The following is a 26,149-nucleotide window of genomic DNA, read 5'->3' on the forward strand; positions in this document are numbered from 1 at the left end:
AAAGGTCTAATTGAACTCCCTTATTTTACAGATGAGGTGATAGAGGCCCAGAGTAATGGCATGTCTTGCCCAGGGTTATGCAGGTAGGAAGTGGGAAAGTTAAAACTCAAGCCCAGGTCCCTCGACTTTAGATCCAACAAATTTCCCAGTGTCCCACACTGCCTTTCATGTGCCGGTTTACAACAATATTACCTCTTGCTTTCTTCCTGCCTTCCCTTACCCTGCACTGACTCCTTTCCCTTCTATTCTTGGGTTTTGCCAATCACCTTTCCCTGCCATAAGAAAACTCAAACAAAGCATCAGTACATTTTAGAGGTTTTTGCGGGGATTCATCTTGCCTTGGAGTTTTGAGATAGGCCATCTCTTCTCTGCCCTTGTGCCGGCAGGGTCACTACACTCTAGGGACAGGGTTAAGGGGAAGTTTAAGGTTCATCATAAGAGGAAATAAACATAAGATGTTTTCCTGTTCTTTCCTTTGGGATAATAATCCTGACTCTGTTGAAGCTCTCCTAGAAACATGAAGCAAGGATGTGGAGAATACCAAAACAAACAACCTGGTCCCAAGTCAAAGTACGATAATTCTAGTCAGAGCTCAGTGGTTGCCCAGCCCAGAGACTTTGTTTTCTCTTAGTTCCATATTTTTCTTGTTGTTTTAAACCAAGTGGTTGCAATACTAGGATTCAGGCTTTATGTCACTGCCCAATATCATGCTTAAACATCTATTCCCCTCTGTGGCAAAAACAAACAAAAAAAATTACCTGTGTTATTTTCTGCAGGAGAGAGAGGAACTAATTACCAGACACAAGTGTAGGGCCAAGAACTTTTAGAGAGTTGAGTCATTTCTCCCAGACTGGCAAGACTATCAGAAAGGGAAATAGAACACTGGAGAAATAGATTCAACAAGAGGAGGTCTGAGAAGCAGGTCAGGGTTGAGTGTAGTGCAAAAGAGAGTGAAGGGTCTCAAATGGCTCTGCTTCCTCTGATCATTAAATTTCCATCACCAGATTTAAAATACCAAAACAGAGGTGCCTGTGTGTTAGTACTGGGCTCTGACTGGGCTGCTACCTAGCTGAGCTCTCACAGTCATGCTGTCCCAGAAACAGACGTAGGAGAAGTCCTGACTTCCTAGGTGTCAGCCAGAACCCTGGACTCTTAAAGCCATCCCGTCTCTCTGTTCCCACTGACCTCATTCAGAGCCAGGACCTCATTACCTCACTCCTGAGCTATGGCAGTTGTCTCCTAACTGGTTTCCCTGATTTCAATTCAATTCAACAAGTATTTTGTAAAGTACCTAAGCTATGCATTCTACTTGGGGGAGAGGGCAAAGGAAAAGACAATAATTCAGATAAGTAAATATAATTTATACATAGAAAACATATGATGGTTGGGGGGTGGGGTGGGGTGGAGACGATCAGGAAAGGCTTCTTATGGTAGATGGCACTTGGTCCAGAATTTGAGTAAGGAATCCCAAGAGATTGAGGTGAGAAGTTAAGACATTTCAGTCATTAGCAATAGACTGTGTAAAGGCAAGATATAGAAGATAGAATATTTATGTGTACACACAAAATAGGAAGTAGCCCAGTGTTGCTGGAAAATAGAGGATGTGTGTGTGTGTGTGTGTGTGTGTGTGTGTGTGTGTGTATGCATGTGAGCACGTATATTGTTGGGGGAGGGGGAAGTGAGACCAATAGGAAAAATCTGGAATGATTCATGCTATAAAAAGGGGTTTTTGTTTGTTTATTTTTGGTGAAGAACTTGGGGTTAAGTGACTTGCCCAGGGTCACACAGCTAGTAAGGGTCAAGTGTCTGAGGCTGGATTTGAACTCAGGTCCTCCTGATTCCAGGGCCAGTACTCTATAAAAGGTTTTTAATGGCAAATAGAGGAGCTTGTAGTTTATTTTGCGGACAATAGAAAGCCATTAAAGTTTCTTGACCAGAAGAATGACATGATTAGACCTGAGCTATAGAAATATCAATTTGGCACTTCTGTAGAGGAGGTGTTGGAGAAGGGAGACGCATGATGTGGAAGCCAATTAGAAGGCTCTGACAGTAGTTCCAGGAGGGAGATGACTAAGGCGTGAATGAAGGTGTTGGTCACGTAGGTGGAGAGGCGACAGAAACTAGCAATGTGGAGGCGGAAATGACAAAATTTAGCAATGGATCAGATATGTGGGGTATTGCAAGAGCAAGCAGTCTACATTGAATTTATAAACCTGGACAATATGTGAGAAATGCTGTGAAGGTAAATGTAACATGATTAGGCAAATGATTATACGTGGTATGAGGGGACAGTTGAGGATGATTCCGAGATTGTGAACCTGAGTGACTAGAAGGATGGTGGTATACTCAACAAAAGTCAAGAAGTTAGAAGAAGGGTCAGGTTTTGTAGAAAATATACAGTAATAACTTCTGTTTGAGTCATGTTGAGTTTAAGAAGACTGTGACATCTAGGTAGAGATGATACTATAGGACTAGAACAAAGGGGAGAAGAGAGTAAAATATATACCTATCTATCTTATGTGTAGATATATAGATAGATATGTATATATACACATATATAGATAGATAGAGATATATAAACATAGATAAAGATATATAGACATAGACAGATACAGATATATAGTTATAGATAGATATAGATATAGATATAGACAGATATATAGAGGTAGTTATGATTTAGATATATCTATATATTTGGGAGTTAACTGCATAGAGATCATTGCACCAATGGAGGCTGATAAGACCACCTAGAGAATATAAAGAGAGAAGAGAATGGAGCCAAGACAGATCCTTGAGGGTGTACCCATGCATACGGAGCAGCGCATGAGAACTGAAGGGCAGCTAGGTGGTGTGGTGAATAGAGTGCCAGGCCTAGAGTTAGGAATATTCATCTTCTAGAGTTTAACTCTGGCTTCAGACACTTATTAGCTGCTTGACCCTGAGCAAGTCACTTAACTCTATTTCCCTCAGTTCCACATCTGTAAAATGAGCTGGAGAAGGAAATGGCAAACCACTCTAGTATCTTCGCCAAGGAAATCCCTAAATAGGGTCATGAAGAGTTGGACATGACTGAAAAATGACTGAACAACAACAAAGAAAACTGAGGAGTGGTCAGAAAAGTAGTAGAATTAGGCCAGAGTAGTGTCATGAAAAACTCAGAAAGAGAGAGAATCCAAGAGGAAGGTGTGGCCAAAGATGTCAAGTACTGCAGAAGGGTCAGGAAGGATGAGAACTGAAAAAGAGCTATTGGATTTGGAAATTTAGCAGTCATTGAGACTTTGGCAAACTAACTTGCAAGGGGTTTAAAAGTGAATGGGGGAGCCAAAGATGGCTGAGTAGAGGCAGCAAAAGGTCAGAGTGAGACATTTTTCCAACCTCAGACAACTTAGGAGGTTGGTAGGAGAGGTCTATGACACTAAGGTAGGCCCCAGCCTAAGGCACACAAAGTGGTAGCACTGGCAGCAGGCCTTGGAAGTGACTGCATAAGTGTCAGTAGCAGCTTCTGGAGACAACCCAGAGATGAGAAGGGGGTCAGACAACTGGTCAGAAAAAGGTTACAGGGGACCCCCTGTTCTGGCACTGGGTATAGGACTTGGCACTGATTCACAGCTCTACTGCTCCACATGCAGTTCTAGGTTGCAATTCCAGAGTGAAGAGGAGCACTTGTGGTCAGTCACAAGGGAGCAGGGACCTTGGTTGCAGTTCCAAGGCATAGAAGAGCACTAGTGCTCAGGACTTTTCCTGGTTAAAGACCAGAGTGCAAGCCAGGAGAGCAGTGACCATTCTTCTCCCTGGATTATACCATCTTGGAAGTGCTAAAACCTTGTAGATCCCTAGAACTAGCTCTAAAAATGGCAGAGTGAAAAAAAGCATGAAATTTGGTACAGTGCCTCCCTTCGCCCAGGTGAGCAGAAACCGACTTTAACATTAAGCTAGAAGTCAAGAAATAGGCTGGCAAAATGAGCAAACAACAACAACAACAACAACAACAACACAACAAAAGAACTTGACCATGAAGAACCACTATTGTTCAGGGAAGACTAAGACACAAACAAAGAAGCCACTAAAATGAAAACAGCTATAACCTACAAAACAGCTCCAAAATGCTAATTGGATGCAAGCCCAATGAGAATTCCTGGAAGAGCTAAACAAAAAGGTACATTCTTTAAAAATAGGAAAAAATTTTTAAAAAGAAATGAGAGTGATACAAGAAAATTGCAAAAAAGGAATTAACATCTTCATAAAAGAGGCACCAAAAAATCAATGAAAATAATACCATAATAAACAAAATTGGCTAAATGGTAAAAGAAGCACAAAAATTCACTAAAGAAAAGAACTCCATAAAAAAAATAGGCCAAATGAAAAAAGAGGTACAAAAACTCACTGAGTAAAATAATTCCTTCAAAGTTAGAATTGGGCAAATGGAAGCTAGTGACTCCATAAGACATCAAGAAAAAATAAAACAAAGTCAAAAGAATGAAAAATAGAAGAAAATATGAAATAACACATTGGAAAAACAACTGACCTGGAAAATAGATTGAGAAGAGATGATTTAAGAAATATTGGATAACCTGAAAGCCATGATCAAAAAAAGAGTCTATACATCATACTTCAAGAAATTATGAAGGAAAACAGCTTTAATATCTTAAATCCAGAGGGTAAAATAGAAATTGAAAGAACCCACTGATCACCTCCTTGAAAGAGATTCCAAAATGAAAACTTCCAAGAATATTATAGCCAAATTCTAGAGTTTCCAGGTCAAAGAAAAAATATTTCAAGCAGCCAGAAAGAAGCAATTCAAATACTGTAGAGCCACAGTCAAAATTACAAAAGATTTAGCAGCTTCCACACTGAAGGAGTGGAGGGCTTAAAATGTGATATTCTAGAAGGCAAAAGAGCTAGGACTACAACCAAGAATCACCTACCTAGCAAAACTGAGTATAACTTTTCAGGGGAAAAAATTATATTTGATTAAATGGAGAACTTTCAAGCATTCCTGATGAAAAAACCAAAACTGAATATAAAAGTTGATATTCAAACACAAGACTCAAGAGAAGCACAAAAAGGTAAACATGAAGGAAAAATCAAAAGTGACTCAATAAGGTTACACAATTTGCATTCTTTCATGGGAAGATGATATATATGTAACTCCTAATAACTTTATTATTTTTAGGGCAGTTAGAAGGAGTCTACATAGACAGAGGGCATAGGTATGAGTAGATAATGTTGGGATGATCTCAAAAAAAAAGAGAAGAGGTGAGAAAGAGGAATGCACTGGGGAAAGGGAAAGGGAGAGAATGAATAGGGGAAATTATCTCATATAAAAGAGGCATACAAAGAACAAGTTTTATATTGGCGGAGAAATGCAGTGGTGGTGGCAAGCGACACTTGAACCTCACTTTCAGCAGAATTGGTTCAAAGAGGGAAGAGTATATGCACATGAAGTTGGGAGTAGAAATCTATCTTACCCAACAGGGAAACAGGAGGGAAAGGAGATAACAGAAATGGGGGAAGAGTAATAAAAGGGGTCAGACAATAGTCAGAAGCAAAATGAACTTCTGAGGAGGAAAAAAGGTTAAAAAAAGAGAGAGAAAGAAGGATAAACAGAAGAAAATAGTATAGAGGGAAATGCATAGTTAGTAATCATAACTATGAATGTGAATGGGATGAACTCACCCATAAAACAGAAGCAGATAGCAGAATGGATTAGAAATCAGAATCCAAAAATACGTTGTTTATAAGAATATACTTGAAACAGAAAGACACACACAAAGTTAAAATAAGGGGCTGGAGCAGAATCTGTTATGTTTCAGATGAAGTAAAAAAAAAAAAAGATAGGGTTAGCAATCATGATCTCAGACAAAGCAAAAGGAAAAATAGACCCAGTTAAAAGAGATAATCATGGAAATTACATTTTAATAAAAGATACTATAGACAATGAAGTAATATAAAAAAGAAATTTACAGCAAGCTTCTCTGGTAAAGGCCTCATTTCTCAATTATATAGGGAACTGAGTCAAATTTATAAAAATAAGAGTTATTCCCCAATTGACAAATGGTCAAAGGGTATGAACTGGCAGTTTTCAGAAGAAGAAATCAAAGCTATCTATAATTGTATGAACAGTTGTTCCAAATCACTATTGATTAAAGGCAAATTAAAACAACTCTGAGGTACTACCTCACACCTATCAGGAATTACAAATGCTATAGGGAATGTGGGAAAACAGGTACACTAATCAATTGTTGGTAGAGTTGTGTACTGGTCTAAGTATTCTGGAGAAAATTTGTAACTATGCCCAAAGGGTTATAAAACCATACATACCCTCTGATTCAGCAATATACTACTAGTTCTGTATTCTAAAGAGATCAAAGAAAGAGGAAAGGGACCTACATGTGTAAAAGTATTTATAGTGGATTTTTTGTTGTGGCAAAGAATTGGAAATTGAGGGGGTGCCTATCAATTGGCAAATGGCTGAACAAGTTGTGGTATATGATTATGATGGAATACTATACTGTATGGAATATTGTACTATATGGAATACTGTACTACATGAATATTGTACTATGAGAGGGATGATTTCAGAAAAACCTGAGAACACCTATGTTCACTGATGCAAAGTGAAGTGAGCAGAACTAGGAGATCATTGTACACAGTAACAGAAATTTTGTAATGATAAACAACTGTGAAAGACTTAGCTATTCTGATCAATACCATGATCCAAAACAATTCTGAAGTACTCGTGATAAAAAATGACATCCACCTCTGATGAACTCTGAGTTGCCAATAGAAGTATCATTTTCTCTATTTTTCTTGACTTTTTTTGGTGTCAGGGATAATATCTAAATATGTTTTTCATGATTTCATATGTATAATTCATATCATATTGCTTACCTTTTCAGTGGGCAGAAGAGGGGCTGGAGAGAAGGAAAGAATTTGGAACTGAATTTTTTTTAAAAAGCTAATAAATATGTAATAGATTTAAAAAGAAGTGAGTGGGAGTGTTATATAAGTGTTATATAAGTGTACTGCATATTGTATTATATATTATATAGATGTACATTACCTTATTATATATGTAACATATTACATATATAATATCACATGAGAGTAGGGATGGTAAGATTAAATGAAAAGTTTTTTAAAGATGTTTGAGATCTGGGAATGTTTATAAGTAGTAAGGAAGGGACAGTGATTAAAGAGAGATTAAGGATTAGAAAGAGAAAGAGTCTGATCTAATCCATGATCTTCTAGAAGACAAGTGAAGGATGGGATGAAGGGCACAAGTAGAGTGATTGGCCTTGGTTAAAAAAAAAAAGTCTTCACACCTTGAATTTATCCTATGCCAACTGCTGAGTTAGTCTTCCTAAAATAACACTTTACACACGTATCTCCCCCACCTCCCCTCCCAAACCCCACCTGTTCAAAAACTTATAATGACTCCCTAGTGACTACAGGATAAAGCCTGAATTTCTCAGCCTGATAAATAAGACTTTCCTCAATCAGTTACCTACCTGAGACTCCAACTTTATCTCTCTCACTACTCCCCTACGTGAAATCTTTACTTCTACCAGGCTTGTTTTATTCACTGCCCCCTAAATATGGCAATTCACTTTCCCACCTCTGAGACTTTTCTCTTACTGGCTCTCCTGCCTAAAAATACCCTTACCTCCATCAATGTGATTTCTTTCAAGATCCAGCTCTTTAAAAACAGAACAAAACAAAACAAACCAAAAAAAACCAAAAACATCCTCTCATTTACATAGCATTTTTGAGGTCTTCAAATGCTTCCATCATGGCAGCTCTCTGAGATAGGAAGCACAACTCTCATCATCCTCACCCATTTTACAGATGAAGAAGCAATCTCAGAGAAGCTAAGTGACTTATCCCCAACACTGCACAGCAAATAATCAGGATTATAGTTTTAGGGGAGAAAGAGACCTCGGGAGACCATCAAGTACAACTTTCTCATTTTGCAGACACAGTCCCAGAAATTGCTAAGGTTCATACAGGTCACAAGCATCAGTGGCAGGATTTGAATCCAGGTCCTGATTCCAGAGTCAGTGCTCTTTTCATTGTATCTCATGGTCTCATATTGTTAGATTTGGGATTTAAACCAAAGTCTTTGCTCTAAGTCCAGTACTTTTTCTAGTACCACATAAGATCCAACTCTTCTTTGTTCAGTGGCCTTCATAATTTTTCTTCCTCAGAATCTCTTATTGTTAATATCACCCATTATGTGTTTGACATATGATGCCTTGCCGTGTTATTTATTTTTTTTGACAAGTACATTCTATGTCTTTAACTAGAGTATAAGTTCATTGAGGGCAGGAATTGTATTTAATGCTTCTTAATATACTCAGAGCCTAGGAAAATGTCTTGGAATCAGAGGCACTTGATGGTCACGATTCTGTTAGTATCCGGACCACTTCGTATGGGACTCAGCATGTTCTAGTTCATTTTCCTAGAAGAGGAGGGGGGTCCAGTTAGGCAGGTCTAGGTTAGAGCCCCTTGTCTTTCCTGTGCCTTTGCAGTTCTGCTTTTATGGCCACACCTGTTTCTCTCGAGCCTTGTAACTTCCAGATTCTTGGTATTCAAACTAGCCTCAATGAGATTGACTCTATTCTGGATCCTTATTACAGAGCAAGCTGTAGGCAGGCTGGCATGCTCCCTCTCTCTGGAAAATGGATAGGAGGGGAAGAGTACATTTGTTGTTGTTGAATCATTTTTAGTCACGTCCGACTCTTCGTGACCCCATTTGGGGTTTTCTTGGCAGAGATACTGGAGTGGTTTGCCATTTCCTTCTCTAGCTCATTGTGCAGATGAGGAAACTGAGGCCAATAGGGTTAAGTGACTCACCCAGGGTCATATAGCTAATGTATCTGAGGCCAAATTTGAATTAAGGTCTTACTGACTCTAGGCCCAGTACTTTATCCACTGCGCCATCTAGCTTTATAGAATACAATATAATGTATAGAATACAATAGAATGCTCATTCCATTAGTAATAATGATAATAATAAAGAGGATGATAGCTAATATTCATATAAAGCTTTGAATTTTGTTGAACACTTTACAAACATCTCATTTGACCCTCATAACAACAGTGTGAGAGGTAAGCACTATTGTTATCCCTCATTTTACAGATGCAAGGACAGAGGCAGAGAGAGGGTAAGTGATTTTCTTGAGGCTACACAGCCAGTAAGTATCCGAGGCTGGATTTGAATTCAGGTCTTCCTGACTCCAAATTCAGACTTCTATCCAGTACACTACCTGGATTAGCTGCATCATTCTAATAACTGTTTAAGAAGAAAAAGAAAGCCACGACCTCCTTTCCAAAGGCAGGAAATGCACCTTATTTATCTCCTTGTTTCTGTACCCTAGCAGAGTGCCTTACATGTAGGCAATGTTTGCTGACTCATTGAAAGCCTGATAGATGGTAGGCAGCTAAGTGTTTGCAGAACAGTGCCCTGGACCCAAGCTCATTGTTCCTGAGCATAATTCAGGTCCATTACAGCTGAAAGGCAGCGGCCAGCCATAGGAGCCGGGGTTGTCTGCTCTCAGGAACAATGGAAGCTGAAAGCAGGAGAGAGAGTAAGCATAAATGGTTCTTCCAGAAGAGGCAGAGGTAGAAAAGCAGGAGGGACTTATGTATGCGAAATCAATGAGGTGTCATAGCATCCTGAAAATATGTCTGCTAGTAAAAAATTAAAGGTGTGGGGAGCCAAATGACTCTCAATTGTCAAATTGTGGCTTAACTAGTATTGATGACAATGACCATTATCCCCAGTTCTCATTATGTAAGAGCAGAATAAGAGGAGACATGACGGCAGAGGCAGAAGGATTTGACTTACTCTGCATTGTTCTGGAGGGCAGGATTCAGCTCAGTAGAAGGAAGAGCTTTCCTCCAGTTAAGCCCCGTCTATCACTGGGCCAGGCTGCATCGTGAAGTTAGGAAGCTCGCTGTTCCATGTCTGGGATGTTGGAGAGGGGATTCTTGCATGGGGTAGGAAAATGGACTCGATGCCTTCTAAGGTCCTGTTCAACTCTAAGATACCATGAGCTATTTTATTATCCTTGTCTCATCACTTAAGAGACACCCTCCCCAAAAGGGAATCTAATCCAAAACACTGCTAAATATAAAATCAGAACAAAGGGCAGTGCTACAGAGGTGTTAACGATTAAATTCAGGCTTATAATTCTGACCATCCACTTGGTCCAAGTGCTTTTGCCGTATTAACAATTAAGTGGCTTGAAGCAAAGGACTGTCAGCTTTCATCTACAGCTCCAAAACTTAGACCTACATTAAGTCTTTTGGGACACTCCATATTCTCCTAATTACTCAGGAGACTCTAGATGCTTATAGTTGTTCATGGCTAACAACAGCATTATTTTCATAATGCTGAAGTCCAGTTCAAATTTTTAAGCTGTTTGGATAAAAATCAATCATTTCCTTAGAAACAACATAATGTACAGCTCTAGAGAAGGTAAGACAGTGACTCATCATGTTCTCAGCATCATGGGGGAATAGGGTGGTTTACTCTGGCCTTGAATCCACTGTCTATAACAGTCATCTAGTTCACTAGCAGGTTGTATTCCAAAAGCTCTTCCCTAAATTGTTTATAACCCAAAAGGCATTTCCTCATAGGAACAATATTCTAAATGGTAGTTAATGCTCTTAGCTGGTCCACAGCAGCCTATTTAACTCATACTTGAAGTATTCTACTAAGATTATAAACCTTAGGTCTTTCAGAACATGCAAAACCCTCGGGTGTCCAGAATGGCTGGAGCCACCAAAGTAGCACTTCCTTCTCCTCTCCCCCCCAAATGTTTTTCTTTTTTTAAAGCTCTATGACAGCAAAGGAACATACCCGAAAGAAGGGGAAATCTGGAATAGACCAGTACCATACCACTTAAAGATGCTGTCTTTCATGACGTAAAACATCTCTTGGGGGCGGAGAGGGAGAGGAGACATAGCTATCTGTGCTAGGAACAAAGTATTTATTAAGTATTTACTAGGTGCAAAAGCATTGTTCTAAGCACTGGGGCTATACATAGAAAAGTAAGATAAGTCCCTGCTCTCAAGGAGCTCCTTCTAATGGGGGAGACAACACATACGGAAAGTCAGATGGAAAAGGCCTCTAGTCCTCAGGGTACAATGAAAAAGCCAAAGGTAACGCTTCTTATAAACCTCAAGAAGACATGAAGGCATCAGGGTTCCATGTATTATTGCTGTCAGTACAACAACCATCATGATTCAGTTGGGAAGGAGAATTCATTGTGTATTTTACTGTGGAAAACTCTCTTAATGTGATAGAGTGTTATAACCTATTATACGCAAGAATCACAGCTGACAGTAGGTGTAGGCTAGGCTCCTCTTACATCACCCTTTCTAATGGTTACTCAGGCAAAAGAGAAAGGACAGAAATATATAAGAAGGCATTGCAAAGCTTAAATGAGAAAATTCTTTCTATATATGACCTGAGAAAGGTAATACAGGACAATGTTGATGGATCAGTATAATACAAATTCATGTCTTGGCACAGAAAAGGCAGCTGCCCAAATTCTTTATAAAGGCTGTCATCTGAAGACATGGAGCAGTGCCATATGATGCACTGGCCAACTTTTGAGCTCCTAGACTGATTTGTGTGACTAGTTCTTAGTAAAAAAAAAATCCAAGGAACGTGGAGAGAAAAGATTTAGGGGGGTGTTATGTCTGCAGAGATATTTCATGATGATGAAGAATTTGCAGGCTATGGAATAAATCATCCCCAAACCAGACTCACAGTTGAGGAACACTCCTTCAGACTCTGTCAACAACCAAGTGGAAATGAGATATGAGTAGGTGTAAACTGGGAAGGAGATGCTGCTGTTCTCTGTGGGGGTGATGTAGAAACTATAAATAATGTTTTGGACAAAGAATAGCAAGTCAAAGAACAGTAGAACAGAGCAGATGAAGAACTTTTGGAGAGAGAGAAAACCATTTGGAAGAAGGCTGCTCCAGCCTTTGTGTGCTAATTCTGCAGAATGTGGCCATATTATGCATTCTTATGGAATCATAGAAACCAAGAGATAGAAGAAACCTTAGAAAACATCTCATCTAACCCCTATTTTACTTCATCTTTGTGAGAGTCAAATGACCATAAAACCAAGATCACATCAGGGACTTTTCCCCAAGAAAACAAGTTTAGGTGCCATTTCCGGACTTTTCTCTCTACGTTAAAAAAAATCCACATCTACAACTGTATCTTCATCAGCTCCCAGAGACACCCAAGACACATCACAATGACTATTAATCACGATGGTGACTCAGAGTTGGCAAGAAGTGGTCAAATTATCTTTAGTAAGCTTGGTATAAGAAAACAGGGAAGTAGATCATACTTTAGAAAAGTTTCCTTTCCATGAACAGTTCAAGTGTTTGAAGTTCTGGTACTTCAAGGATTATCCTCAGCTATCTGCAAAAGTATGCTATTCAGAGTGCTTGTTCTTGGAAGGTTTAGGGTACTCACTTTTTACTGGACTATTTCTACTCCAACTAACCATCATTATTTCTAGAAGAAAATGTCTTCCAAATCCTGCTTAGAGTGTCAAAACACTTCTCCCTGAATCTCAGTAGGAATGCTACCAACATGGTGACTAAGAACCCTAGACCTGGGAGCAGATACAGTCTGGACATCATCAACTTATAAATGGTCCATCTTTGGATAGGAGAAATTTCACTTACTGTACTACCGAGTTTTGCCTGAAGGCTAACCCCATCCATGACACTGAAAAAAAAACAAAACAAAACCCAAAACAAAGAAACAAACACAAAAATGTTATCTTGTGATTTTCTCTATTAGTTTAAGGTTTTCAAATACTTTTCTTACGACAGTTCTATATGGTTTGTTGTTCAGTCATTTATCAGTCATGTTTGACTCTTCATGACCCCATTTGGGGGTTTTCTTGGCAAAGATATTGGAGTAGTTTGCCATTTCTTCCTGGGAAACATGGCTTTCGGAAACAACAGATTGACTATCTGGAAATGCATATGAGTGTAAATGTGTATATATGTAGGATGTTTCAAATACTGGCTTTCTTATTTACTATCTTTGTGACCTTGTGCAAGTTGTTTTATTTTTCTGGTCTCAGTGTCCCTATATATAAAATGAAGAGGTTGGATTAGTTGATCTTAAAGGTCTTTTACAGGTCTGTCTATGAGCCTATGAGAGAAAAGGTATGAATCAAGGCCACTGGGTCACTGAGAATGTATGCTTTCTCAAGTAAAAGAAGGGATGAGGAGGAAGAGAATTAAGAAAGGTAATAAAGATACTTTCAATTCAACTTAACAAACATTTGTTTAGCAGCTTCTATTCTAGGGAATGGGAATATACACCCAAAAAATCCCAAATAGCCCTCACCCTCAAGGAGCTTAGATTTTCCTTGGGTGATACAACATGTACACAGATAAATAAAATGAAAGAGAGTTGGAGAAGGCATTACCAACTAGTTCTTGAGATTAGGATAGGGGGAAGGAGGATCCCGAAATACTTCATTATGGCACCAGAGTTGAGTTTCGAGGGAAGTTAGATACTCTAAGGGGTAGAGGTAAAGAGAGAACATGTTCCAATTATGCATAAAAGCATGGGAAAAAGAGATGGAAGCTAGTATTTAAGGAATAATTAATAGACCAAACTGGCTGTAATATAAAATGTGTAAAGAGAAACAGTATGAAATAACTCTGGAAAGGCAAGTGGGACCTAGATTATGGTGAGTTTTAAATTCAAAAAAGAAGTTTGTAGTTTATCCAAAGGCAATAAGGAACCTCTGAAAATTTTTGTACAGGGAAGTAGCATGGCAAGATCCATGTTTTACCAAGATTAGTTTATCAAGTGGGTGGATGATGAATTGGGCAGCAGAAAAACTAGCAGTAGAGAGTATAATTAGGAAGCTATTAGAATATTCCAGACAAGAAGTGATGAGCCTAAAATAGGTGCGTAGTCATATGAATAGAGGGAAAGGGTCAGATTGAGAGAGGTTTGGGATATAGAAACAATAAGACTTGGCAACTTGATTGAATATGAAGGACTGAGGTTGAGGAAAGTTGAGGATGACTCCATGGAGCAAACCTGGGAGACTGGAAAGATGGTGGTAACTTCCATAGATATAGGAAAGTTAGGAGGTGAGTGAGTTTAGAATAAAGGATAATGAGTTATATTTGAGATGTGTCAAGTTTAAGGTGCTGATAGGAAATCCAGATGGAGATGTCATGCAAGATATTGACTACGTGGGACTGGATTTTAGAGTGGAGATTAGGGTTACATATATAGATGGCATATGTGGAATTCTACATACAAACACATAGAAACTGTTCTCAGATACTGATGGAATTACCCAGAAAAAGTCAGAGAGAAGATAAGTGTTCCAAGATAGAGCCTTGGGAGACACTCATACTAAATAGTGAAGAGATGGGTAATGATTCAGTAAAGGTGATTGTGAACCAGATATATAGTAGGACAATCAAGAAAGAGCAGTATCCTGGCAGCTAAATGAGGAGAGAGCATTAAGGAGAAGGGGGTAGTCAACAATGTCTAAAGCAGCAGAAGCGTCCAATAGGATGAGGGCTGAGAAAAAGTTACTGGATATGGCAGTTAAGAGACCATGTGTAACCTTGAAAAACAGTTTTAATTAAGTGGGGTCAGAAGTCAAATTGCAGGAGCTGAGACATGAGAGATGAGATGAGAGGAAATGGAGGGAATAATTATAGATGGCTTTTTCTCTTTTGTGAATTTGGTTGTGAAATGAAGATGAGATCTATAGGATGATGGCTGGAGGGGATGCTCAGGTCAAGGGAATTTTTTTTAAGAATGGGGGTGATCCGGGCATGTTTGTAGGCAGCAAATTAGGTAGATAAGGAGAGATTACAGATGTGACAAAAGGAGGGATTCATGGGCCAAACTTCTGGAGATCGAAGAGGATGTGACCAAAACGAATTATTACCTTCATGTAGAAGTGTGAAAATAGAAATGGAGAAAGCCTCAACAAGAGTTAGAGCTTGGCAAGGCATGAATGGGGATAAGATAAAGGGGCAAAGGAAACAGAAAGATATAATAGTGAATTATAATTATAAATTATAAAATTTATAAATTATAAAAGGATATAATTTATATTTATATTTATATATAATTAATATGTTATAAAAGGATATAACTGAACTGTGTATAGTTTGTTTTTTCTTGAGGGTCCATTCAGTTAACTAGAATAGTGGTTTCCAAAGTGGGGTATATTTATGTTAGAGGGTACACAAAATGATCCACTGGAGTGCAGGAAGAAAATATTAGAACTTTTATTTTTATCTAAAAAAAAGAAATAAATTAAGCTCTACTTAATATATAGATTTAATACATAGATTGGAATTGGTGTTCTCTGACTTGGTTTACATGTCACATGGTCAGGTGTCACATATACTTTGCAAAGTATTCTGAAGGGAAAGTGGAAGTTTCACAAAACATTGATGTGCGTGAAGATAAATCGAAGACAAATGACTTTTGAAATAGGCTAACACCAGCAAGATGAAAGCATCTAAGATGCACTGGTTGGGAGGAGTCCATTCCTTTCATGGGTAGAGGGAGGCTGGCTGATGGGCCCTTTCTACTCCAACTCAGGTTTCTCAGGCATAAAGGAATGTACATATCTTATGTATCTTCTCTCCCACCCAAAAATAATTTTGAAAAAAGAAAAAGAAAAGATTTCTTTAGGTATCGAAATATTTAACCCGTTATTCCTACATGCCTACATTGCCTAAAACAAATGACTGCAGAAACAGTTGCGCATCAGCAGAGTGCAAGTCCCACTGGACAGAAAGGAATCCAACTCGCTCTGACTAGAATGCAGCTGATCCAGAGCCCCTTCTCATTCTAATCCTGTTTTCCGAGCAATGAACTTAGAACCAGACCTTCAAATTGTCATATCACAAAATGTTATACCAAAGATTTTCAAAGCTATTGAAGTATATTTAATTACGCTTCTCTCAGTAAAAAATATTTTAGTGTGAAAAAGGTACTTGTATCCTTAATAAAATAATTATTATTTAAGATATTGTTTATTCCTGTTTTTCTAATCCTTTTTCATTTCCATGATGTATGTAGAATATTAGTCTAGCAGTACCCGTGTATAATTTATATATAAATAAACATATATATATATATATATACATACTATAATTCACTTAACTTTATTAACTTAACTTTATTAAAAAATAAATAAATAAGTGAAATGAGACCTGTTGGTAGGCCTCATTCTTTTTTTCTGTTTTGTTTTTTAGGCAATTGGGGTTAAGTGACTTGCCCAGGGTCACACAGCTAGTAAGTGTCAAGTGTTTGGTCTGAGGCCAGATTTGAACACAGATCCTCCTGACTTCAGGGCCAGCGCTCTATCCACTGCGCCACCTAGCTGCCCCAGTAGGCCTCATTCAAAGGAGACTGTACTGGCTTGTTGGAGAATGTACTGGCCTATTGGAGACATGGTAGGAAATAAAGTCACCTCCCAGTAAGTGATTGGTAAATGAGAGAAAGGTAGGGCTCAGAACCCCTAAGAAGGCCTGAAGCTGGCCTGATCTCTGACAACTGGCAAGGAGCAGTCAAAGATATGCTGCATATTACAGTAGATAAAAGGGTCTGAGGCACCCAGGCAGCCTCCTTCCAGGAGGCCCAGGCAGGTCCTTCTAGGAGGTGTGAAGCCAATATAACCTCCAACATGTGGTCAGACTTTGTCAGCGACACAACAGGGGACAAAACCAAATGCTTACTCCATAATAAGGTAGAGAGAGGGTATAGAGGCCATTGCACCCATTGGACCACCAGGAGACAGAAATGGAAGCTAGATATTGAGGCAGCCTTAACTCATGACTCAACAGCCAGATACAGGCCAGAATTGTGGAAGAGGACAGGTGGGGGGCCAAGACTAAATTATTCCATTAAGAACTGGGGCAGGGAAGTAATGGTAGCATCTATACCACAGCAGAGACAGGGTCTAGGCTTAGCCATTTCATCCAAGAGTGTCAAATTGGGTAAAGTTTGATTGGATAGGCCCAAAGTTCCAATTCTGGAACTGAGGCTAGAGACAGAGGAATACATTAAAAAAGAAAAAAAAAGAACAATTTCCCAATGCAATAAATAAAAAATGTGGTTAGAAGAATTCCAACAGGTGAAACTAGAATAAGAAAGATTAACTCTACACATATACTCAGGCAGACAATGGATTGGCCATAAGGAATACAAGGGTGGAGGGAAGAAATGAAGTAAGAGATAAAAGTAAAATTATAACCTTCTGGTACAATGGAAAGAACCCTAGCTCTAGAGTTTGAGAATTAAATTTAAATTCCATTCCTTATACTGTTATCTGTGTGACTCTGGGAAAGTCATGTAACCTCCCTGGGCAACAGCTTTCTCATCTGTAAAACAAGAAGGTTGGACCAGCTCTTGATCAATGATATTGTCCTCTTGAAAAAAAAACTAGAAGGAAAATAAATAACTTAGAACAAAAGGTGGAAACAGCAGCAGACACCCTGAAAAAAATAGAATGAAATAAACAGAATTCAATGATCTTGGAATATGTTATAACAAAAAGAAAAAGAAAAAGATTTATAGCCAACAATAACTTATCCTGCAAAATTAAATATAATGCTACAAAGGAAAAATGGATCTTTAATAGAAAAAGGACTTCTAAGAATTCCTGATGAAAACGCCAGAGCTGAGTAGAATCTTTGAAATAAAAACATAGACCAATGTTAGAGAAGATGTAGGAAAATTGGAACACTAATGCATTGTTGGTGGAGTTGTGAAATGATTCAATCATTTTGGAGAGCAATTTGGAACTATGCCCAAAGGGCTATAAAAATGTGCATACCCTTTGACACAGCAACAGCACTTCCAGGGCTGTATCCCAAAGAGATTATAAAAATGGTAAAAGGACCCATATGTACAAAAAATATTTATAGCAGCTCTTTTTGTGGTGGCAAAGAATCGGAAATTGAGGGGATGTCCATCAATTGGGGCATGGCTGAGCAAGGTGTGGTATATGAATGTAATGGAATGCTATTTGAGCTATAAGAAATGCTGAACAGGCTGACTTCAGAAAAACCTGGAAAGACTTGTATGGACTGATGCTGAGTGAAGTGAGCAGAATCAGGAGAAGCTTGTACACAGTAATAGACACATTGTGCAATGACTAACTTTGATAGACAGCTCTTCTCAGCAATGCAAGGATCTAAGACATCTCCAAAAGTCTCATGGTGGAAAATGCTATCCACATCCAAAGAAAGAACTAGGGAGTTTGAATGCAGATTGAAGCATACTATTTGCTCTTCTTTTTCCTTCTGTTTTGTTTTGTTTCCTCTTTCTGGTGGTTCCTTCTATTGGTTCTAATTCTTCCTTACAGCATGACTAATGTGAAAATATGTTTAATAAGAATGTACATGTAGAGCCTATATCAGATTGCACACTATCTTGGAGAGAAAGATGAGAAGGGAGGGGGAGAAAAATTTAAAAGTCAAAAGCTTATGTACGTGATTTTTGATATAGCAAAATAAATTAATAAAAAAAACCCAAAAATAGGAGAGAAGAGAAATCTAGGAAAGTAAATAAAATTGAGCAATTAGACTAAATGATATAAAATCAGGTGATTATATTCTAAAAGGTGGAGAAAAGACAGATCTATTTTCAGAAACCCAGTTAAAAAAGAGAAACACAAGGTCTGGGGGCGATTTTGTTCTGTTTTGCTGGCTTTAGGAGAGAAAAGAAAAGGAGAGGAAAAGGAGCATACTAGAGGAGAAATGAGAAACAAGAGGAAGAACTCATTGCTTCTCATAGAAATCCATAAAAATATGGAAGTGGGAGTTGGGGAGAGTGGGCATCTCATGAATCTCACTCTTAACTGAACTGGTTAAAGGAGAATTGATAACACACACACACACACACACACACACACACACAGAGTGTAGCATAGAAATACATGAAATTTAATAGGGAAGAAGGCAGGGACAGGGAGTAGGAAAGACTAATTTAAGAGAAAGGACAGAAATGTGGAGAGAATAGCCATGGGCCAAGTGGCTTATCATCAAGGGGAGATTGAAGAAAGAGAAACAAAGTGCTAGACCCAATAATTTGAGTAAGGGCTAAGTAAAGAGAAAGAAGGCAAAAGAGTAGGATCAACTCACTCCACTTATAGATAAAGTAATATGATCCCATTTCACTTCTTTCCATACTCTTTTTTGGTTTGTTTATAAAAACAAGGTTGCAGGGAATGAGAGAAAAAAAGTTAAGTTTATGATGTAGGGGAAAACATAATCATCATAACTATGAATATGAATGGGATGAATTCAGTCACGTAACAGAGGTGGATAGCAGAATGGATTAGGAAACAGAATCCAAAAATATGTTGTTCGTAAGGAACACATTTGAAACATAAAGAATAATATAGGGTTAAACTGAAGAATGGGCATACAATTTATTAAGCCTTAAGAGAATGCAAATAAACAGAAAAACATATACTTAAAGGTACCATAGATAATAAAATAACATCAGTATTTACTTTATATACATTGAAAAGGCAAAGTGTCTAAACACTTGAAAGGATAATTAACTGAACTGTAGAAAAAGATGTACAATGAAACTATAATAGATGAGGACCTGGAAGTGCTCCCTTCTAGAACAAGATAAATCTAATAAAAATATAAGCAAGAACTAAACAAATAATAGAATTTAAGAAATATAAATATCTAATTATAGGACCTCTGATGATTATTGAATGGGAAAAGAAGGGAGCATATGTATTTCTAAGCTTTGGACAGTACCCTTACAAAAACTGATCATGTGTTAGAACAGAGGTATCAGACACAAGGCCTGTAGGGCACAGTGTGACCTGCAAATCTCTGGTTTGTGGCTTAAACCAGATTAAAAAAGAATAGGTAAATATTTAACAAAAAAAAATACAATGGAACACAGATTATGTCAATACGTAGTTTTCTAATTTATGTTAATAAATAGTTTTCAATATGAAGCCTACAGGGATATTTATGTTTAGTTTACTGGCCCCCATTTCTATTTGAGTTTGACATTACTATTCTAGAGTATAAAATAACTCATAAACAAATGCAAGAAAAAAGTTTGGATACCAATCATCTAATTCCTTACAGGTAAGAAAACTGAACCAAGATTAATAAAATGATTTGGCCATTCAAGTCATTATTGTCCGGGCAATAAATAAGTAGCAGAGCCAGGAATCTGTGTCTTCTGATTCCAAATCAAGCACTTTTCCCATTATTTCACACTGAATTAACTATAAATGATCTGAGCCCCATCAACTCCTTTTGTAACATTCTTCAGTTAACATGAAGGATGCTCAAGGCCAAGGGCTTAGTCTGTGTGCCATTCAATTCTATCCTGAAATTTCCTTCATTTTCCAGCAGTAGGATTAAGTGGGAAGGGAAATTTCAAGATAGAACTCTGAGAATTGACAAAGATAAGAAAATGTCAAAATCAGAAGGCCTGTAGAAAGATAACCTAAGAAATAAACTATTGATAGAACTTGAAATGCCTCAATCATTCTGGAAAGTAAATTGTTTTTTTTTTTAAGTAACTAAAATATCCTCTGACAGAGGCATGATAAAAAGGAAAGAACATTGACTCTAGAAGCAGAGAACCTGAGTTCAAATTTGATCTCTGATGTTTGCTATCAGTGTGACCTTAGGCAAGTCACCTAAACTTCTCAGGCCTCAGTTTTCTCATCTGTAAAATAAAGGCATTGAATTAGATAGCCTTTGAGGTCCCTTCCAGCTCTAGAGCTATTATTCATATCCAGAGAGCCTATTGCTAGGCAATTATACCAAGAACATCAAAAATAGAAAGAGATATCCCATATGTACCAAAATATTCATATCAGCATTTTGTATTGGTAACAAAATATTGATAGGAAAAAATAGATATCCATCATTGAGGAATAACATGATATATAAATGAAACAGAATATTAATATGTCATACGAAATAAATGTAAAGAATTCAGAGAAACACAGGAAGATAAATTAACTGAAGGTTACTAGGGCAAGCAGAATCAGGAAAAGAATATGCCTAATGAATATTACAATGTAAATGGAAAGAATGAAAAACATGAACCTGAACACTTTATAATTATAATGAGTGAGCTTGACTCTAGAGAGGAGATGAGGAAATGTAAGTTCCTCCCTTCTCTGAAGAGGTGAAGGACTATGGGTTTGGAGCACTGCATATATTGTCAAACAATTGATGTGTTAATTACTTTTGCTAAATTGCTTTTTTCTTTTTATTTATTTTTTAAAATATTGTTACAAGAGATAGCTCTTTAAGTTGGAAAGAGGGTACCTGTTTGGAAACAAAGGTGATATAAAAAACCCAAAAAACATAAATACAGGTTTTTTTTAATTTTGAAAAAAATCTCAAACTCTTAAAGAGGTGGCTTCCAAAGCCAATGAAAAACACATCTTTGGATGTGATCTGTATTCACCTAAGAATATCTAACCTGATTTCAATATACTCTCTTTCATGTCTCTATTGGTAGTTCACTCTTTCATATTAGAGATTGGCAAATCTCCTTTGAATTACAGACAAAAAGGATACAATGTAGGTGAGTTTCTTCCAAAAATATGGCAGCAAAGGAATGAACAATCCAAATGCTACGATAGTCATGTACACATAGGCTGTCCAAGCAACAAACTGGAAAGAGTTGAGGGGCAGAGACCAGCCATTCACTCGAGAAAGTTTGGGTGGGATTGATTTACTCTTTTCCAGAAGATTCTCAGGTACTATCCGTCTTAAACTCCTGTTACAGAAGGTCATCTGCAAGAAAGGAAAGGAAGACTAATTACCCTAACATAAATTTATTTTGAGGCATTTTAAAATAAGTTAACAGCATATCTAGGGGTGTAGGGTGTGTTTAGGGAAGACTAGTACCTCTGGCGTGAAGGCTGCCGAGCCCTTTTCAGGGCTGCTTTCTACCTTTAGTGTCCACCTGATCCACCTAACTCTCACTTGTGGCTCCAAGAAGCTGTAGAATATGCAGTGGCCACACCCTGGTAAACCGTTTTGGCAGATGGGCTAAACCAGGTTGAGTTGGTAACCAATGGGTCTCAAACCCATTGGTGAGTTAGGAGGGTGCCTATCCCAAACATGTGAAGATTTCACCTGGTGGAATGGGCAGATGAGAACAATTTGTTCCAATGGCCGTGAAGGCAATTGAAGCAGTGCTATGGAGTGCTTAGAGCTTGGTTAGACATCGAAGACATCAAGGTCATCCAACTGCATCTTGAGCCATCAACAGTCATCTTGACTCTGTACTGCCACTGGGCTGTGATGACTCTGGAGGAGAGGCAAACAACTTTGTGCAATTCTGTCTCACTTAAATCCAATTTGCACACAAATCAAAAGACATCACCCCTATGATTTTACCATTTTTTGCCTATCTGAAAGTCCTGTGGCAAAAGGCAAGTGACAAAGCAGCTGGTGGGAATACACTGGGAATTGTAGTCACCGTCCTGCACCCAGGTGGCCCAGGTCATAGGGTTGTCTTCTCACTGGAAGCAACAGTGGGATTCGGCAGCCCCCTGGGTGTCTGAGCAGCTTTTTAAGAATCATACTGCTCACCTCCTGGTGTGAAGAAGGGGCTAGAAAAGGTGCCCTAAAAATTGTCTGTTTACCCAAATCTGGCCTGATTACCGCAGCAGATGGGGATCTCACCTTGCGGTTGAAACATGAAAAAATGTACAAAAACGTCTGCACTGCAATGTCTTCCACTCACCATTGGCACATGGAATGTGCGCACACTTACGGACAACACAAAATCCAGTAGACCTGAAAGGTGGACAGCTTTTGTTGCAAGAGAACTCAGCAAGTATCACATCCAAATAGCAGTTCTGAGTGAAACAAGGCTGGCAAATGAAAGCCAGCTTACTGAAGTTGGAGCTGGATACACATTTTTCTGGAGTGGCTGCAGTGAAACGGAGTGCTGTGAAGTTGGTGTAGGTTTTGCAATCAAAACTAATCTAATCAACAAGCTTGTATGCCTATCAAAAGGAGTGAATGACAGGCTTATGACAACGAGATTGCCACTTTCAGGAAAATGACATGCCACCATCGTTACTTCCTATGCTTTCCCCCATGACAAACCCTGATGAGGTCAAAGAAAAGTTTTATGACAAAGACACTCTCAAGGTCTCTCTTAAGAACTTTGGAATTGATTGTGTGACATGGGAGACAGTGGCACAGGACCACTCAGCATGGCCTGCCCAAATCAGAAAAGGTGCTGTGCTCCATGAGCAAAGCATAATTGAAATAGCTCAAAAGAACCTGAGATACGCCCGACCTGTGGTTGAACATTCTGCGCTCATATAGGTCTGATCAGCCACAGGTGGACACAAGGTAACTTGACTCTAGCATAGTGATGTCATTTTTGTCCTCTTCAAGAGTGAAGCACAACAACCAACAGCATATCTGGCCTCAGACACTTAGTAGCTGTGTGATCTTGGGCAAGTCACTTAACCTTTGTTTGCCTCAGTTTCCTCAACTGTAAAATGAAAATAATAGCAACTACCTCTTAGGGTGGTTTTGAAGATCATATGAGATGATTCTTGTAAAATGCTTAGCACAATTCCTGGCATATTCATAGTAGTCACTATATAAATGCTTGCTATTAATGTTGCTATTGTTATATGAAAGGAGATGGGAAACAAGAATAGAAATGGATAATTTCAGCTCTGGCTTAATACTATCTTTAACACACTATCCTGAAGTCCATTGACTAGCGATAATTCTGTCACCCTCAACTCATTAAACCATTAATTCTATTTCTTCCTCAACATCTCCTTTCTCTACTCCCCTACATTCACCACTAAAGCATAGGGATGCAGAAACAATTTGGCTTATCTTCACATTCCCACTGCCACAGAAGCTCTCAATTATTGATGCCAGTAATGTTGCTACTCCACAGTCTATCTATTCTCCTCATTTCCAGTCATGATTCCTAGTACATTCCCTGCTTTCATTGTAAGGGTTCATCATCTCTATATCCCTACTTCCATGTGGTAGGCAGACTGAATACACAAACTCCACCTTGCAGTAGTAGTTAAGATTTTGCACCCTTCATCAACAAGACAATTGGAAGGAATCATTATTCACCAAATTTGCCTGTAACTCATTCCACTCAACTACCCATAACCTACAATAGAGAGCAGTGTGATATAGTGGAGAGGATGTGAGTTCAAATCTCATCGCCATTGTTTACTAACTGTGTGACCTTTGAAAAATAATTTAACCTCCCTGGGCTTCATTTCCTTATCTTTAAAATGGGTGGGGGTGGGAAAGGTTGGATTAGATGGCCTCTGAAATTCTTTATACCTCAAGATCTATGATCCTACAACCCTATTTCACATGTAAAATGGATTTCACTTCCATTTTTTCCCATACTCAATGCCTATGTGGACATCCTGGCAGTTGATACAGTGTACAACTGGGGTGGGAGGCTGCCTAATCTGACCTACAAGTCACCTTCTACATGAATAAGACTGCACACTGGTGGAAAGACATGGTGGGAAATAAGGACAATCCATATTAGTGGCTGAGGGAAATATTTCAGGACAGGAATAATGTCTGGGTAGCCCATGAAAAAGATTGTAACCCACCCCCACTTAACACAGTTGCTGTCAGTACTACTACTTTCCCTAGCCTTGGTGCTGATCCTGGGAGCCTACACATAAACCTCTAAAGTCTAGAGTTAGTGGAAGAATTCTACCAACACTACTGCCCCAAACTAAAACTCCAAGACAGAGGACAAAACCCAAAAGGAACATCTTCTACATAACTCTATCCTTCAGAAACTTGTTAAGCAGGAAATTGGCTCATGCTTAGTAGAGAAGAAAATCAGTCCATGGCCTAGTGACTAAAAATATCAGCTTCTTTATGGATTCACTTCCATTTTTGGTAGGTTCCTATCCCATCTGGCATATCTGGAGTCTGAACTATACCAGCCACACCCATGCTCTCCCCTGATGATGATCAATAGCTTGGACAAATTTGTTACCAGGGCTATCTTGGTTTCTCAGGGGATCTAGGGCTGCTGGCAATATGTGGTAGACTAGAGGAGACATAAGCCTGAGGAAAGGACTGCATTGTTTAGAGCTTCTAAACACAGACAAGTGCTTTATCTGAGATGCAGCCTGTGCTATCTCAAGATGGCCTAATAATAAAACTTTTCTGAACTGGAAAATGAACCATGCAAGAAGCATATCCACAGCATATGAGACCAAGTAAGAAGGAAAATGCATCTATTATACTACTACTCTGGTTACCTTCCCAGGATCATGAAAGACATAAAGATACATCCAAGGCAGAGAAGTTTTCTGGATAATCCAGAAAATAACCCTATGCCACATCTAAGACCGGGATGATTATCTGCTATCTGAATCTTGCTCTGCAATATTCATACCTGCACAAGGGGCTTTGTTGCCTCACTCTCAAATAAATGGAACTGAGTCAAATCAAGTCATTTCTCAATTGATAAATGATCAAAGATATAAACAGGAAATTTTCAGAAGAAGAAATCAAAGTCATCTATAATCATATGAAAAAATGCTCTAAATCACTATTGATTAGAGAGATGCAAAATAACTGAGGTACCATCTCACACCTATCAGATTGGCTAATATGACAGAAAAGGAAAATGATAAATATTAGAGGGACTTGGGAAAATTGGGATGCTAATACACTGTTGGTGGAGTTGTGAACTGATCCGGCTATCCTGTGTTTTGGGGGTTTTGGGGGGTCTTTTTTAGGCAATTGGAGTTAAGTGACTTGCCCAGGGTCACACAGCTAGTAAGTGTCAAGTGTTTGGTCTGAGTCTAGATTTGAACTCAGGTCCTCCTGACTTCAGGGCCGGTGCTCTCTCCACTGTGCCATCTAGCTGCCCCCTGATCCAGCTATTCTGGAAAGCAATTTGGAACTATGCCCTGAGGGCTAGAAAAGTATGCACATCCTTTGACCCAGCAATACTACTACTAGGTCTGTATCCCAAAGAGATCAAAGAAAAAGTAAGAGTTCTTATACGTAGAAAAATATTTATAATAGCTCTTTTTGTGCTGTCAAAGGACTG

General features: G+C 38.6%; 1 protein-coding gene across 1 annotated transcript in view; it reads right to left on the bottom strand.

Moving 5' to 3' along the window:
* Positions 1 to 26,149, bottom strand: part of LOC110207911 (palmitoyltransferase ZDHHC11-like) — a 190,446-nt gene that overhangs the window by 93,371 nt on the left and 70,926 nt on the right. Inside the window, exon 3 of the mRNA XM_078151768.1 lies at positions 21,628 to 21,846. Within this exon, the coding sequence (XP_078007894.1) occupies positions 21,628 to 21,846 (219 nt within the window). The remainder of the gene's footprint in view (positions 1 to 21,627; positions 21,847 to 26,149) is intronic.

The sequence above is a fragment of the Phascolarctos cinereus genome, unplaced genomic scaffold (genome assembly GCF_003287225.1).
Source record: "Phascolarctos cinereus isolate Bilbo 61053 unplaced genomic scaffold, phaCin_HiC Scaffold_4;HRSCAF=312, whole genome shotgun sequence".
Lineage (NCBI taxonomy): Eukaryota > Metazoa > Chordata > Mammalia > Diprotodontia > Phascolarctidae > Phascolarctos > Phascolarctos cinereus.